Consider the following 18486-nt stretch of genomic DNA (forward strand, 5'->3'; position numbering starts at 1 on the left):
GTAGCGTTAGCATGTCACGGATGCTGAAATGATGGGATGTAGCGTTAGCATGTCACCAATGCTGGAAAGATGGGATGTAGCGTTAGCATGTCACCGATGCTGGAAAGATGGGATGTAGCGTTAGCATGCCACGGATGCTGGAAAGATGGGATGTAGCGTTAGCATGTCACGGATGTTGAAATTATGGGATGTAGCGTTAGCATGCCACGGATGCTGGAAAGATGTGATATAGCATTAGCATGTCACGGGTGCTAGAAAGACAGGATGTAGCGTTAGCATGTCACGGATGCTGAAATTATGGGATGTAGCGTTAGCATGCCACGGATGCTGGAAAGATGGGATGTAGCATTAGCATGTCACGGATGCTAGAAAGATGGGATGTAGCGTTAGCATGTCACGGATGCTGGAAAGATGGGATGTAGCGTTAGCATGTCACGGATGCTGGAAAGATGGGATGTAGCGTTAGCATGTCACCGATGCTGGAAAGATGGGATGTAGCGTTAGCATGTCACGGATGCTGGAAAGATGGGATGTAGCGTTAGCATGTCACCGATGCTGAAAAGATGGGATGTAGCGTTAGCATGTCACCGATGCTGGAAAGATGGGATGTAGCGTTAGCATGCCACGGATGCTGGAAAGATGGGATGTAGCGTTAGCATGTCACGGATGCTGAAATTATGGGATGTAGCGTTAGCATGCCACGGATGCTGGAAAGATGTGATATAGCATTAGCATGTCACGGGTGCTAGAAAGACAGGATGTAGCGTTAGCATGTCACGGATGCTGAAATTATGGGATGTAGCGTTAGCATGCCACGGATGCTGGAAAGATGTGATATAGCATTAGCATGTCACGGGTGCTAGAAAGACAGGATGTAGCGTTAGCATGTCACGGATGCTGAAATTATGGGATGTAGCGTTAGCATGCCACGGATGCTGGAAAGATGGGATGTAGCATTAGCATGTCACGGATGCTAGAAAGATGGGATGTAGCGTTAGCATGTCACGGATGCTGGAAAGATGGGATGTAGCGTTAGCATGTCACGGATGCTGGAAAGATGGGCTGTAGCGTTAGCATGTCACGGATGCTGGAAAGATGGGATGTAGCGTTAGCATGTCACCGATGCTGGAAAGATGGGATGTAGCGTTAGCATGTCACGGATGCTGGAAAGATGGGATGTAGCGTTAGCATGTCACCGATGCTGAAAAGATGGGATGTAGCGTTAGCATGTCACCGATGCTGGAAAGATGGGATGTAGCGTTAGCATGTCACCGATGCTGGAAAGATGGGATGTAGCGTTAGCATGTCACCGATGATAAAAAGATGGGATGTAGCGTTAGCATGTCACCGATGCTGGAAAGATGGGATGTAGCGTTAGCATGTCATGGATGCTGGAACGATGGGATGTAGCGTTAGCTTGTCACGGATGCTGGAAAGATGGGATGTAGCGTTAGCATGTCACCGATGCTGGAAAGATGGGATGTAGCATTAGCATGCCACGGATGCTGAAATGATGGGATGTAGCGTTAGCATGTCACGGATGCTGGAACGATGGGATGTAGCGTTAGCATGTCTCCGATGCTGGAACGATGGGATGTAGCGTTAGCATGTTTCATTTAGGCTAAAGAGAAAAAGGCTCCACTCCATCAAATGTGCTGCAATGTGAGTTTATTGATGAAAATGATGTTTTCCAGTCATTAAAGTCATCTTGTTCATTTCCTTCTCATGTTGCCTTTTCCATCCTTTTGGACAAGAATGATACTTGTGGTTTCATTCATTGTACAATCATGCATTCATTGTCCAATCATGCATTCATTGTCCAATCATGCATTCATTGTACAACCATGCATTCATTGTACAACCATGCATTCACTGTACAACCATGCATTCATTGTACAATCATGCATTCATTGTACAATCATGCATTCATGACGTTTAACAACTCGTTCATTTGCACATCACAGCTTTTTATTGGTTTTATTTTTATTTTCCAACCACTTCAACTTTCTTCTGACATTTTCTTCCCGTCTAACAATTTCTTGTGCCCCCCCCAATTTGATGACAATGAATGACACTTTGCTCATATTAAGACCTTCATGGGCCCCGGGGCCGCACATGCGACACCCCCGAGTGTAACAGCAAGGGAGGGGCTGGTCATGTGGGGGGGTGCAAACATCACATCAGGTCAGGTTGATGGAAAGTTGCTTTGTTGGATTATTTCTTTTCTTTTTTTAGCCTTTTCATGTGAACGAGGAAAAGGGGGGGGTTAGCCCAGTACCACCAACACAATCACGCTGATGGCTGGGGGGGAAGGGGGGGCTGCATGGGGGGTTAGCCCAGTACCACCAACACAATCACGCTGATGGCTGGGGGGGAAGGGGGGGCTGCATGGGGGGGTTAGCCCAGTACCACCAACACCATCACGCTGATGGCTGGGGGGGAAGGGGGGGCTGCATGGGGGGTTAGCCCAGTACCACCAACACAATCACGCTGATGGCCAAGACCAAAGGCAGGCCCAAAGCACCAGCCAGCCCCCCCCCACCACTGGTGACGTTGGCCTTCCAGGTTGGGTCGATGGCGTCCAGGCAGTCTTTCACGTTGTTGCTGGAGGAGTTGCAAGCTGCCTTGATGGCCTCCACCTTCTTCCATGCAGCAGCAGCCTCGTCCAGCCAGTTGTTGCATCCATTAGCATCACAGCACTTAGTGTTAGCATCTTCTTCACAAGCACCCTTGCAGCCCACCTGGTAGGTGCCTGTAGAGGTCATACAAGGACACGGGGTGAGTGGTGGTCACAAAGACATGAATGAGGAAGGTGATGTGATCATGTCTATGTGCTGTACATCTATGATGTATGTATGATATGTAGTGTATATGCTCTAGGTGTTGTATTCTATGTAGATCATGGCTGACACCTGCAACACCTTTCAGCTTGCTTACCTGACACTTTAGTGATGGAGCACTGCTCTTCTGCTGGACATGGGTTGGAGGTGAGTTTGCATGTATCAGCCCAATTCCAGTCGTTGCTGAAGTAGTTCGCTCCAATGTCAGGAGAGCATGAATAGCACTTGGGAGCTGAGAATAAAAGGCAGGATGAACACATGAGGTGAGCATGAACACATGGGTGGTGTCAACAAGCCATGACATAACAGGTCCAAGTCATGTTCGAGTCAGCACATAGAAAGCAGCAGCAGTCTGCATTGAGGAGCTGTTAGCCTAGCATGCTACAATAGGACCACTTTTACTACCTTTCTATTGCCTGAATGAAATGATGTCATCATCACATGACAACTTTATTCTTGTCACATGACAGCTGCGTGGACGTTGGCAACATTGAATGTTGGTTCGCTGACGAAGCTCTTCGGATGAGGAGCGAAACGTCCGACACCTTCACAGAAGTACAGATGACGTCTCAAGAAGCCTTTCCCTCGATTCAATAGTTACTTTCAATAGTTACTTTATTCTGTATTAGTTACTTTCAATAGTTACTTTCAATAGTTTATTCCTTATTAGTTACTTTCAATAGTTACTTTATTCTGTATTAGTTTCTTTCAATAGTTACTTTGTTCTTTATTAGTTACTTTCAATAGTTACTTTCAATAGTTTATTCCTTTAGTTACTTTCAAAAGTTACTTTGTTCTTTATTAGTTACTTTCAATAGTTACTTTCAATAGTTTATTCCTTATTAGTTACTTTCAATAGTTACTTTATTCTTTATTAGTTACTTTATTCTTGGAAACTTAGCACTTTTCCCTAAAAGCACAACTCCATGTCAGCTTTTAAAGGTCAACATTTGACCTTGAAGCTGCTCAGATGAAGGTGTCATCAGACTGTGTTCATCTTCATCTTCATCACTGATGCTTACATTGTATTCTTATTGTTTGCTTGCCTTCTTAGGCCTTTTCAAGGACCCACACGCAGCCCCCCCACCACTGGTCTGCTCTTACTCTTGGTCTTGATGATGGCATCCACGCACTGTTTGAGAGTCTTGGTGTTGTCATTGGTGCATTCTGTCTTGACAGCAGGTTGTTGCTTTGCATCAGCCACGTCCAGCCAGTTGTTGCATCCATCAGAGTCACAGCACTTAGTGTTAGCATCACCTTCACAATTGGCCTTGCAGCCCACCTGGTAGGTGCCTGCACCTGTAGAGGTCATACAAGGACACGGGGTGAGTGGTGGTCGTGTTCACAAAGACATGAATGAGGAAGGTGATGTGATCATGTCTATGTGCTGTACGTCTATGATGTATGTATGATATGTAGTGTATGTGCTCTAGGTGTTGTATTCTATGTAGATCATGGCTGACACCTGCAACACCTTTCAGCTTGCTTACCTGAGTCTTTGGTGACGAAGCACTGCTCTCCTGCTGCACATTGGGTGAGGGTACATTTAGCACTCAAGTCCCATTTGTCGAGGGTGAAGTAGTCCGATCCAAGGGGAGTAGGGCATGAATAGCACTTGAGAGCTGAGAATAAAAGGCAGGATGAACACATGAGGTGAACATGAACACATGAGTGGTGTCAACAAGTCATGACATAACAGGTCCAAGTCATGTTCTAGTCAGCAGTTAGAAGTAGAACTGTGGAAGTGAAACCTTGCAGACGGCCCCCCCACACCACTGGTCTTACTCTTGGTGGAGGAGATGGCTTCCACGCAGCCTTTCAGGTTGTTCTGGTTGTTGCTGAAGTCGCAAGCTGCCTTGATGGCCTCCAGATTCTTCCATGCTGGTGCAGCAGACACGTCCAGCCAGTTGTTGCATCCATCAGCGTTGTTACAGCACTTAGTGTTATCATCAGCTTTACAAGCAGCCTTGCAGCCCACCTGGTAGTTGCCTGTATCTGTAGAGGTCAGACAAGGACACGGGGTGAGTGGTGGTCGTGTTCACAAAGGCTATGATGTATGTATGATATGTAGTGTATGTGCTCTAGGTGTTGTATTCTATGTAGATCATGGCTGACACCTGCAACACCTTTCAGCTTGCTTACTCTGCTCTTTGGTGACAAAGCACTGCTCTCCTTTATTACATCTGGTGAGTTTACATGTATTAACCCAGTCCCAGCTGCCAGCGTTGGGCCCTTCAAGATTACATGAATGGCACTGAAGATCTGAGCCTAAAAGACAGGATGAACACATTATTATTAATAATATAGCATGTTTATGTTGTTATATACTTCATAATAATAATATAGCATGTTTATGTTGTTATATACTTCATAATAATAATATAGCATGTTTATGTTGTTATATAGTTCATAATAATAATATAACATGTTTATGTTGTTATGTAGTTAATAATAATAATAATATAACATGTTTATGTTATTATATAGTTAATAATAATAATAATATAACATGTTTATGTTGTCATATAGTTAATAATAATAATAATAATATAACATGTTTATGTTGTTATATAATAATAATAATAATATAGCATGTTTATGTTGTTATATAGTTAATAATAATAATAATATAGCATGTTTATGTTGTTATATAGTTAATAATAATAATAATATAGCATGTTTATGTTGTTATATAGTTAATAATAATAATAATATAGCATGTTTATGTTGTTATATAGTTAATAATAATAATAATATAGCATGTTTATGTTGTCATATAGTTAATAATAATAATAATATAGCATGTTTATGTTGTTATATAGTTAATAATAATAATAATATAGCATGTTTATGTTGTCATATAGTTAATAATAATAATCATAATATAACATGTTTATGTTGTTATATACTTAATAATAATAATAATAATATAACATGTTTATGTTGTTATATAGTTAATAATAATAATAATATAACATGTTTATGTTGTTATATAGTTCATAATAATAATATAGCATGTTTATGTTGTTATATAGTTAATAATAATAATAATATAGCATGTTTATTTTGTTATATAGTTAATAATAATAATAATATAACATGTTTATGTTGTTATATAGTTAATAATAATAATAATATAACATGTTTATGTTGTTATATAGTTAATAATAATAATAATATAGCATGTTTATGTTCTTATATAGTTAATAATAATAATATAGGATGTTTATGTTGTTATATAGTTAATAATAATAATATAACATGTTTATGTTATTATATAGTTAATAATAATAATAATATAGCATGTTTATGTTGTCATATAGTTAATAATAATAATAATATAGCATGTTTATGTTGTCATATAGTTAATAATAATAATAATATAGCATGTTTATGTTGTTATATAGTTAATAATAATAATAATAATATAGCATGTTTATGTTGTTATATAGTTAATAATAATAATATAACATGTTTATGTTGTTATATAGTTAATAATAATAATATAACATGTTTATGTTGTTATAATAATAATAATATAACATGTTTATGTTGTTATATACTTAATAATAATAATAATATAGCATGTTTATGTTGTTATATAGTTAATAATAATAATAATATAGCATGTTTATGTTGTTATATAGTTCATAATAATAATATAACATGTTTATGTTGTTATATAGTTAGAAATAATAATAATATAGCATGTTTATGTTGTTATATAGTTAATGATAATAATAATATAGCATGTTTATGTTGTTATATACTTCATAATAATAATATAGCATGTTTATGTTGTTATATAGTTCATAATAATAATATAACATGTTTATGTTGTTATATAGTTGATAATAATAATAATATAACATGTTTATGTTGTTATGTAGTTAATAATAATAATAATATAACATGTTTATGTTATTATATAGTTAATAATAATAATAATATAACATGTTTATGTTGTCATATAGTTAATAATAATAATAATAATATAACATGTTTATGTTGTTATATAATAATAATAATAATATAGCATGTTTATGTTGTTATATAGTTAATAATAATAATAATATAGCATGTTTATGTTGTTATATAGTTAATAATAATAATAATATAGCATGTTTATGTTGTCATATAGTTAATAATAATAATAATATAGCATGTTTATGTTGTTATATAGTTAATAATAATAATAATAATATAACATGTTTATGTTGTTATATAGTTAATAATAATAATAATATAACATGTTTATGTTGTTATATAGTTCATAATAATAATATAGCATGTTTATGTTGTTATATAGTTAATAATAATAATAATATAGCATGTTTATGTTGTTATATAGTTAATAATAATAATAATATAGCATGTTTATGTTCTTATATAGTTAATAATAATAATATAGGATGTTTATGTTGTTATATAGTTAATAATAATAATAATATAGCATGTTTATGTTCTTATATAGTTAATAATAATAATATAGGATGTTTATGTTGTTATATAGTTAATAATAATAATATAACATGTTGATGTTATTATATAGTTAATAATAATCATAATATTACATGTTTATGTTGTCATATAGTTAATAATAATAATAATATAGCATGTTTATGTTGTTATATAGTTAATAATAATAATAATATAGCATGTTTATGTTGTCATATAGTTAATAATAATAATCATAATATAACATGTTTATGTTGTTATATACTTAATAATAATAATAATAATATAACATGTTTATGTTGTTATATAGTTAATAATAATAATAATATAACATGTTTATGTTGTTATATAGTTCATAATAATAATATAGCATGTTTATGTTGTTATATAGTTAATAATAATAATAATATAGCATGTTTATGTTGTTATATAGTTAATAATAATAATAATATAGCATGTTTATGTTCTTATATAGTTAATAATAATAATATAGGATGTTTATGTTGTTATATAGTTAATAATAATAATATAACATGTTTATGTTATTATATAGTTAATAATAATAATAATATAGCATGTTTATGTTGTCATATAGTTAATAATAATAATAATATAGCATGTTTATGTTGTCATATAGTTAATAATAATAATAATATAGCATGTTTATGTTGTTATATAGTTAATAATAATAATAATAATATAGCATGTTTATGTTGTTATATAGTTAATAATAATAATATAACATGTTTATGTTGTTATATAGTTAATAATAATAATATAACATGTTTATGTTGTTATAATAATAATAATATAACATGTTTATGTTGTTATATACTTAATAATAATAATAATATAGCATGTTTATGTTGTTATATAGTTAATAATAATAATAATATAGCATGTTTATGTTGTTATATAGTTCATAATAATAATATAACATGTTTATGTTGTTATATAGTTAGAAATAATAATAATATAGCATGTTTATGTTGTTATATAGTTAATGATAATAATAATATAGCATGTTTATGTTGTCATATAGTTAATAATAATAATAATATAGCATGTTTATGTTGTTATATAGTTAATAATAATAATATAGCATGTTTATGTTGTTATATAGTTAATAATAATAATAATATAGCATGTTTATGTTGTTATATAGTTAATAATAATAATAATATAGCATGTTTATGTTGTTATATAGTTAATAATAATAATATAGGATGTTTATGTTGTTATATAGTTAATAATAATAATATAACATGTTTATGTTATTATATAGTTAATAATAATAATAATATAGCATGTTTATGTTGTCATATAGTTAATAATAATAATAATATAGCATGTTTATGTTGTCATATAGTTAATAATAATAATAATATAGCATGTTTATGTTGTTATATAGTTAATAATAATAATAATAATATAGCATGTTTATGTTGTTATATAGTTAATAATAATAATATAACATGTTTATGTTGTTATATAGTTAATAATAATAATATAACATGTTTATGTTGTTATAATAATAATAATATAACATGTTTATGTTGTTATATACTTAATAATAATAATAATATAGCATGTTTATGTTGTTATATAGTTAATAATAATAATAATATAGCATGTTTATGTTGTTATATAGTTCATAATAATAATAATATAACATGTTTATGTTGTTATATAGTTAGAAATAATAATAATATAGCATGTTTATGTTGTTATATAGTTAATAATAATAATAATATAGCATGTTTATGTTGTTATATAGTTAATAATAATAATATAGCATGTTTATGTTGTCATATAGTTAATAATAATAATAATATAGCATGTTTATGTTGTCATATAGTTAATAATAATAATATAACATGTTTATGTTATTATATAGTTAATAATAATAATAATATAACATGTTTATGTTGTCATATAGTTAATAATAATAATAATAATATAACATGTTTATGTTGTTATATAATAATAATAATAATATAGCATGTTTATGTTGTTATATAGTTAATAATAATAATAATATAGCATGTTTATGTTGTTATATAGTTAATAATAATAATAATATAGCATGTTTATGTTGTTATATAGTTAATAATAATAATAATATAGCATGTTTATGTTGTCATATAGTTAATAATAATAATAATATAGCATGTTTATGTTGTTATATAGTTAATAATAATAATAATATAGCATGTTTATGTTGTCATATAGTTAATAATAATAATAATAATATAACATGTTTATGTTGTTATATACTTAATAATAATAATAATAATATAACATGTTTATGTTGTTATATAGTTAATAATAATAATAATATAACATGTTTATGTTGTTATATAGTTCATAATAATAATATAGCATGTTTATGTTGTTATATAGTTAATAATAATAATAATATAACATGTTTATGTTGTTATATAGTTAATAATAATAATATAGGATGTTTATGTTGTTATATAGTTAATAATAATAATATAACATGTTTATGTTATTATATAGTTAATAATAATAATAATATAGCATGTTTATGTTGTCATATAGTTAATAATAATAATAATATAGCATGTTTATGTTGTCATATAGTTAATAATAATAATAATATAGCATGTTTATGTTGTTATATAGTTAATAATAATAATAATAATATAGCATGTTTATGTTGTTATATAGTTAATAATAATAATATAACATGTTTATGTTGTTATATAGTTAATAATAATAATATAACATGTTTATGTTGTTATAATAATAATAATATAACATGTTTATGTTGTTATATACTTAATAATAATAATAATATAGCATGTTTATGTTGTTATATAGTTAATAATAATAATAATATAGCATGTTTATGTTGTTATATAGTTCATAATAATAATAATATAACATGTTTATGTTGTTATATAGTTAGAAATAATAATAATATAGCATGTTTATGTTGTTATATAGTTAATAATAATAATAATATAGCATGTTTATGTTGTCATATAGTTAATAATAATAATAATATAGCATGTTTATGTTGTCATATAGTTAATAATAATAATAATATAGCATGTTTATGTTGTTATATAGTTAATAATAATAATAATATAGCATGTTTATGTTGTTATATAGTTAATAATAATAATAATATAGCATGTTTATGTTGTTATATAGTTAATAATAATAATAATATAGCATGTTTATGTTGTCATATAGTTAATAATAATAATAATATAGCATGTTTATGTTGTTATATAGTTAATAATAATAATAATATAGCATGTTTATGTTGTCATATAGTTAATAATAATAATAATAATATAACATGTTTATGTTGTTATATACTTAATAATAATAATAATAATATAACATGTTTATGTTGTTATATAGTTAATAATAATAATAATATAACATGTTTATGTTGTTATATAGTTAATAATAATAATCATAATATAACATGTTTATGTTGTTATATAGTTAATAATAATAATAATAGAACATGTTTATGTTGTTATATAGTTAATAATAATAATAGAACATGTTTATGTTGTTATATAGTTAATAATAATAATAATATAACATGTTTATGTTGTTATATAGTTAATAATTAATAATAGTTATATAGTTAATAATAATAATAATATAACATGTTTATGTTGTTATATAGTTAATAATAATAATAATATAACATGTTTATGTTGTTATATAGTTAATAATAATAATAATAATATAACATGTTTATGTTGTTATATAGTTCATAATAATAATAATATAACATGTTTATGTTGTTATATAGTTAATAATAATATAACATGTTTATGTTGTTATATAGTTCATAATAATAATATAACATGTTTATGTTGTTATATAGTTAATAATAATAATAATATAACATGTTTATGTTGTTATATAGTTAATAATAATAATAATATAACATGTTTATGTTGTTATATAGTTAATAATAATAATAATATAACATGTTTATGTTGTTATATAGTTCATAATAATAATAATATAGCATGTTTATGTTGTTATATAGTTAATAATAATAATAATATAACATGTTTATGTTGTTATATAGTTAATAATAATAATAATAACATGTTTATGTTGTTATATAGTTAATAATAATAATAATATAACATGTTTATGTTGTTATATAGTTCATAATAATAATAATATAGCATGTTTATGTTGTTATATAGTTAATAATAATAATAATATAACATGTTTATGTTGTTATATAGTTAATAATAATAATATAACATGTTTATGTTGTTATATAGTTAATAATAATAATCATAATATAACATGTTTATGTTGTTATATAGTTAATAATAATAATATAACATGTTTATGTTGTTATATAGTTAATAATAATAATAATATAACATGTTTATGTTGTTATATAGTTAATAATAATAATAATATAGGATGTTTATGTTGTTATATAGTTAATAATAATAATAATATAACATGTTTATGTTGTTATATAGTTAATAATAATAATATAACATGTTTATGTTGTTATATAGTTAATAATAATATAGCATGTTTATGTTGTTATATAGTTAATAATAATCATAATATTACATGTTTATGTTGTTATATAGTTAATAATAATAATAATAGAACATGTTTATGTTGTTATATACTTAATAATAATAATAATATAGCATGTTTATGTTGTTATATAGTTAATAATAATAATAATATAGCATGTTTATGTTGTTATATAGTTCATAATAATAATAATATAACATGTTTATGTTGTTATATAGTTAATAATAATAATAATATAGCATGTTTATGTTGTTATATAGTTAATAATAATAATAATATAACATGTTTATGTTGTTATATAGTTAATAATAATAATAATATAACATGTTTATGTTGTTATATAGTTAATAATAATAATATAGCATGTTTATGTTGTTATATAGTTCATAATAATAATAATATAACATGTTTATGTTGTTATATAGTTAATAATAATAATAATATAACATGTTTATGTTGTTATATAGTTAATAATAATAATATAACATGTTTATGTTGTTATATAGTTAATAATAATAATAATATAACATGTTTATGTTGTTATGTAGTTCATAATAATATTATTACATGTTTATGTTGTTATATAGTTAATAATAACAATAATATAACATGTTTATGTTGTTATATAGTTAATAATAATAATAATATAACATGTTTATGTTGTTATATAGTTAATAACAATAATATAACATGTTTATGTTGTTATATAGTTAATAATAATAATAATATAACATGTTTATGTTGTTATATAGATAATAATAATAATAATATAGCATGTTTATGTTGTTATATAGTTAATAATAATAATAATATAACATGTTTATGTTGTTATATAGTTCATAATAATAATAATATAACATGTTTATGTTGTTATATAGTTCATAATAATAATATTACATGTTTATGTTGTTATATAGTTAATAATAATAATAATATAACATGTTTATGTTGTTATATAGTTAATAATAATAATATAGCATGTTTATGTTGTTATATAGTTAATAATAATAATAATATAACATGTTTATGTTGTTATATAGTTAATAATAATAATAATAATATAACATGTTTATGTTGTATAGTTAATAATAATAATAATGTAACATGTTTATGTTGTTATATAGTTAATAATAATATATAATATAACATGTTTATGTTGTTATATAGTTCATAATAATAATAATATAGCATGTTTATGTTGTTATATAGTTAATAATAATAATAATATAACATGTTTATGTTGTTATGTAGTTAATAATAATAATAATATAACATGTTTATGTTGTTATATAGTTAATAATAATAATAATATAACATGTTTATGTTGTTATATAGTTAATAATAATAATATAGCATGTTTATGTTGTTATATAGTTCATAATAATAATAATATAACATGTTTATGTTGTTATATAGTTCATAATAATAATAATATAGCATGTTTATGTTGTTATGTAGTTAATAATAATAATAATATAACATGTTTATGTTGTTATGTAGTTAATAATAATAATAATAATATAGCATGTTTATGTTGTTATATAGTTAATAATAATAATAATATAGCATGTTTATGTTGTTATATAATAATAATAATAATATAGCATGTTTATGTTGTTATATAGTTAATAATAATAATAATATAACATGTTTATGTTGTTATATAGTTAATAATAATAATAATATGACATGTTTATGTTGTTATATAGTTAATAATAATAATCATATAACATGTTTATGTTGTTATATCGTTAATAATAATAATAATATAGCATGTTTATGTTGTTATATAGTTCATAATAATAATATAACATGTTTATGTTGTTATATAGTTAATAATAATAATAATATAGCATGTTTATGTTGTTATATACTTAATAATAATAATATAACATGTTTTGTTATATAGTTAATAATAATAATATAGCATGTTTATGTTGTTATATAGTTAATAATAATAATAATATAACATGTTTATGTTGTTATATAGTTAATAATAATAATAATATAACATGTTTATGTTGTTATATAGTTCATAATAATAATATAGCATGTTTATGTTGTTATATAGTTCATAATAATAATAATATAACATGTTTATGTTGTTATATAGTTAATAATAATAATAATATAACATGTTTATGTTGTTATATAGTTAATAATAATAATATAACATGTTTATGTTGTTATATAGTTAATAATAATAATAATATAACATGTTTATGTTGTTATATAGTTCATAATAATAATAATATAACATGTTTATGTTGTTATATAGTTAGAAATAATAATAATATAGCATGTTTATGTTGTTATATAGTTAATAATAATAATAATATAACATGTTTATGTTGTTATATAGTTAATAATAATAATAATATAACATGTTTATGTTGTTATATAGTTCATAATAATAATAATATAACATGTTTATGTTGTTATATAGTTAATAATAATAATAATATAACATGTTTATGTTGTTATATAGTTAATAATAATAATATAACATGTTTATGTTGTTATATAGTTAATAATAATAATAATATAACATGTTTATGTTGTTATGTAGTTCATAATAATAATATTACATGTTTATGTTGTTATATAGTTAATAATAACAATAATATAACATGTTTATGTTGTTATATAGTTAATAATAATAATATAACATGTTTATGTTGTTATATAGTTAATAATCATAATAATATAACATGTTTATGTTGTTATATAGTTAATAATAATAATAATATAACATGTTTATGTTGTTATATAGTTAATAATAACAATAATATAACATGTTTATGTTGTTATATAGTTAATAATAATAATAATATAACATGTTTATGTTGTTATATAGTTAATAATAATAATATAACATGTTTATGTTGTTATATAGTTAATAATAATAATAATATAACATGTTTATGTTGTTATATAGTTAATAATAATAATATAACATGTTTTGTTATATAGTTAATAATAATAATATAGCATGTTTATGTTGTTATATAGTTAATAATAATAATAATATAACATGTTTATGTTGTTATATAGTTAATAATAATAATAATATAACATGTTTATGTTGTTATATAGTTAATAATAATAATATAGCATGTTTATGTTGTTATATAGTTCATAATAATAATAATATAACATGTTTATGTTGTTATATAGTTAATAATAATAATAATATAACATGTTTATGTTGTTATATAGTTAATAATAATAATATAACATGTTTATGTTGTTATATAGTTAATAATAATAATAATATAACATGTTTATGTTGTTATATAGTTCATAATAATAATAATATAGCATGTTTATGTTGTTATATAGTTAGAAATAATAATAATATAGCATGTTTATGTTGTTATATACTTAATAATAATAATAATATAACATGTTTATGTTGTTATATAGTTAATAATAATAATATAACATGTTTTGTTATATAGTTAATAATAATAATATAGCATGTTTATGTTGTTATATAGTTAATAATAATAATAATATAACATGTTTATGTTGTTATATAGTTAATAATAATAATAATATAACATGTTTATGTTGTTATATAGTTAATAATAATAATATAACATGTTTATGTTGTTATATAGTTAATAATAATAATAATATAACATGTTTATGTTGTTATATAGTTCATAATAATAATAATATAACATGTTTATGTTGTTATATAGTTAGAAATAATAATAATATAGCATGTTTATGTTGTTATATAGTTAATAATAATAATAATATAACATGTTTATGTTGTTATATAGTTAATAATAATAATAATATAACATGTTTATGTTGTTATATAGTTAATAATAATAATATAGCATGTTTATGTTGTTATATAGTTCATAATAATAATAATATAACATGTTTATGTTGTTATATAGTTAATAATAATAATAATATAACATGTTTATGTTGTTATATAGTTAATAATAATAATATAACATGTTTATGTTGTTATATAGTTAATAATAATAATAATATAACATGTTTATGTTGTTATGTAGTTCATAATAATAATATTACATGTTTATGTTGTTATATAGTTAATAATAACAATAATATAACATGTTTATGTTGTTATATAGTTAATAATAATAATATAACATGTTTATGTTGTTATATAGTTAATAATAATAATAATATAACATGTTTATGTTGTTATATAGTTAATAATAATAATATAACATGTTTTGTTATATAGTTAATAATAATAATATAGCATGTTTATGTTGTTATATAGTTAATAATAATAATAATATAACATGTTTATGTTGTTATATAGTTAATAATAATAATAATATAACATGTTTATGTTGTTATATAGTTAATAATAATAATATAGCATGTTTATGTTGTTATATAGTTCATAATAATAATAATATAACATGTTTATGTTGTTATATAGTTAATAATAATAATAATATAACATGTTTATGTTGTTATATAGTTAATAATAATAATATAACATGTTTATGTTGTTATATAGTTAATAATAATAATAATATAACATGTTTATGTTGTTATATAGTTCATAATAATAATAATATAGCATGTTTATGTTGTTATATAGTTAGAAATAATAATAATATAGCATGTTTATGTTGTTATATACTTAATAATAATAATAATATAACATGTTTATGTTGTTATATAGTTAATAATAATAATATAACATGTTTTGTTATATAGTTAATAATAATAATATAGCATGTTTATGTTGTTATATAGTTAATAATAATAATAATATAACATGTTTATGTTGTTATATAGTTAATAATAATAATAATATAACATGTTTATGTTGTTATATAGTTAATAATAATAATATAACATGTTTATGTTGTTATATAGTTAATAATAATAATAATATAACATGTTTATGTTGTTATATAGTTCATAATAATAATAATATAACATGTTTATGTTGTTATATAGTTAGAAATAATAATAATATAGCATGTTTATGTTGTTATATAGTTAATAATAATAATAATATAACATGTTTATGTTGTTATATAGTTAATAATAATAATAATATAACATGTTTATGTTGTTATATAGTTAATAATAATAATATAGCATGTTTATGTTGTTATATAGTTCATAATAATAATAATATAACATGTTTATGTTGTTATATAGTTAATAATAATAATAATATAACATGTTTATGTTGTTATATAGTTAATAATAATAATATAACATGTTTATGTTGTTATATAGTTAATAATAATAATAATATAACATGTTTATGTTGTTATGTAGTTCATAATAATAATATTACATGTTTATGTTGTTATATAGTTAATAATAACAATAATATAACATGTTTATGTTGTTATATAGTTAATAATAATAATAATATAACATGTTTATGTTGTTATATAGTTAATAATCATAATAATATAACATGTTTATGTTGTTATATAGTTAATAATAATAATAATATAACATGTTTATGTTGTTATATAGTTAATAATAACAATAATATAACATGTTTATGTTGTTATATAGTTAATAATAATAATAATATAACATGTTTATGTTGTTATATAGTTAATAATAATAATATAACATGTTTATGTTGTTATATAGTTAATAATAATAATAATATAACATGTTTATGTTGTTATATAGTTAATAACAATAATATAACATGTTTATGTTGTTATATAGTTAATAATAATAATAATATAACATGTTTATGTTGTTATATAGTTCATAATAATAATATTACATGTTTATGTTGTTATATAGTTAATAATAATAATAATATAACATGTTTATGTTGTTATATAGTTCATAATAATAATAATAATAGAACATGTTTATGTTGTTATATAGTTAATAATAATAATAGTAACATGTTTATGTTGTTATGTAGTTCATAATAATAATATTACATGTTTATGTTGTTATATAGTTCATAATAATAATATTACATGTTTATGTTGTTATATAGTTAATAATAATAATAATATAACATGTTTATGTTGTTATATAGTTAATAACAATAATATAACATGTTTATGTTGTTATATAGTTAATAATAATAATAATATAACATGTTTATGTTGTTATGTAGTTAATAATAATAATAATAATATAGCATTTTATGTTGTTATATAGTTAATAATAATAATAATATAACATGTTTATGTTGTTATATAGTTAATAATAATAATAATATAACATGTTTATGTTGTTATATAGTTAATAATAATAATAATAATAATAGAACATGTTTGTTGTTATATAGTTAATAATAATAATAATATAACATGTTTATGTTGTTATATAGTTAATATTAATAATAATATAACATGTTTATGTTGTTCTATATAGTTAATAATAATAATAATAATATAGCATGTTTATGTTGTTATATAGTTAATAATAATAATAATATAGCATGTTTATGTTGTTATATAGTTAATAATAATAATATAGCATGTTTATGTTGTTATATAGTTAATAATAATAATAATATAGCATGTTTATGTTGTCATATAGTTAATAATAATAATAATATAGCATGTTTATGTTGTTATATAGTTAATAATAATAATAATATAGCATCTTT

General features: G+C 22.9%; 1 protein-coding gene across 1 annotated transcript in view; it reads right to left on the bottom strand.

The window, feature by feature from the left end:
- Positions 1-1663: 1663 nt before the first annotated feature.
- The window catches only part of LOC129192674 (uncharacterized), a 35308-nt gene continuing 18485 nt past the window's right edge, over positions 1664-18486 (bottom strand). The window contains exons 2-7 of the mRNA XM_054796935.1: positions 4983-5108; positions 4626-4835; positions 4331-4462; positions 3945-4139; positions 2938-3072; positions 1664-2752 (exon numbers count right to left, since the gene is read on the bottom strand). Of these exons, the coding sequence (XP_054652910.1) occupies positions 2463-2752; positions 2938-3072; positions 3945-4139; positions 4331-4462; positions 4626-4835; positions 4983-5108 (1088 nt within the window). The 3' untranslated portion in view covers positions 1664-2462. The remainder of the gene's footprint in view (positions 2753-2937; positions 3073-3944; positions 4140-4330; positions 4463-4625; positions 4836-4982; positions 5109-18486) is intronic.

The sequence above is a fragment of the Dunckerocampus dactyliophorus genome, chromosome 13, assembly GCF_027744805.1.
Source record: "Dunckerocampus dactyliophorus isolate RoL2022-P2 chromosome 13, RoL_Ddac_1.1, whole genome shotgun sequence".
Lineage (NCBI taxonomy): Eukaryota > Metazoa > Chordata > Actinopteri > Syngnathiformes > Syngnathidae > Dunckerocampus > Dunckerocampus dactyliophorus.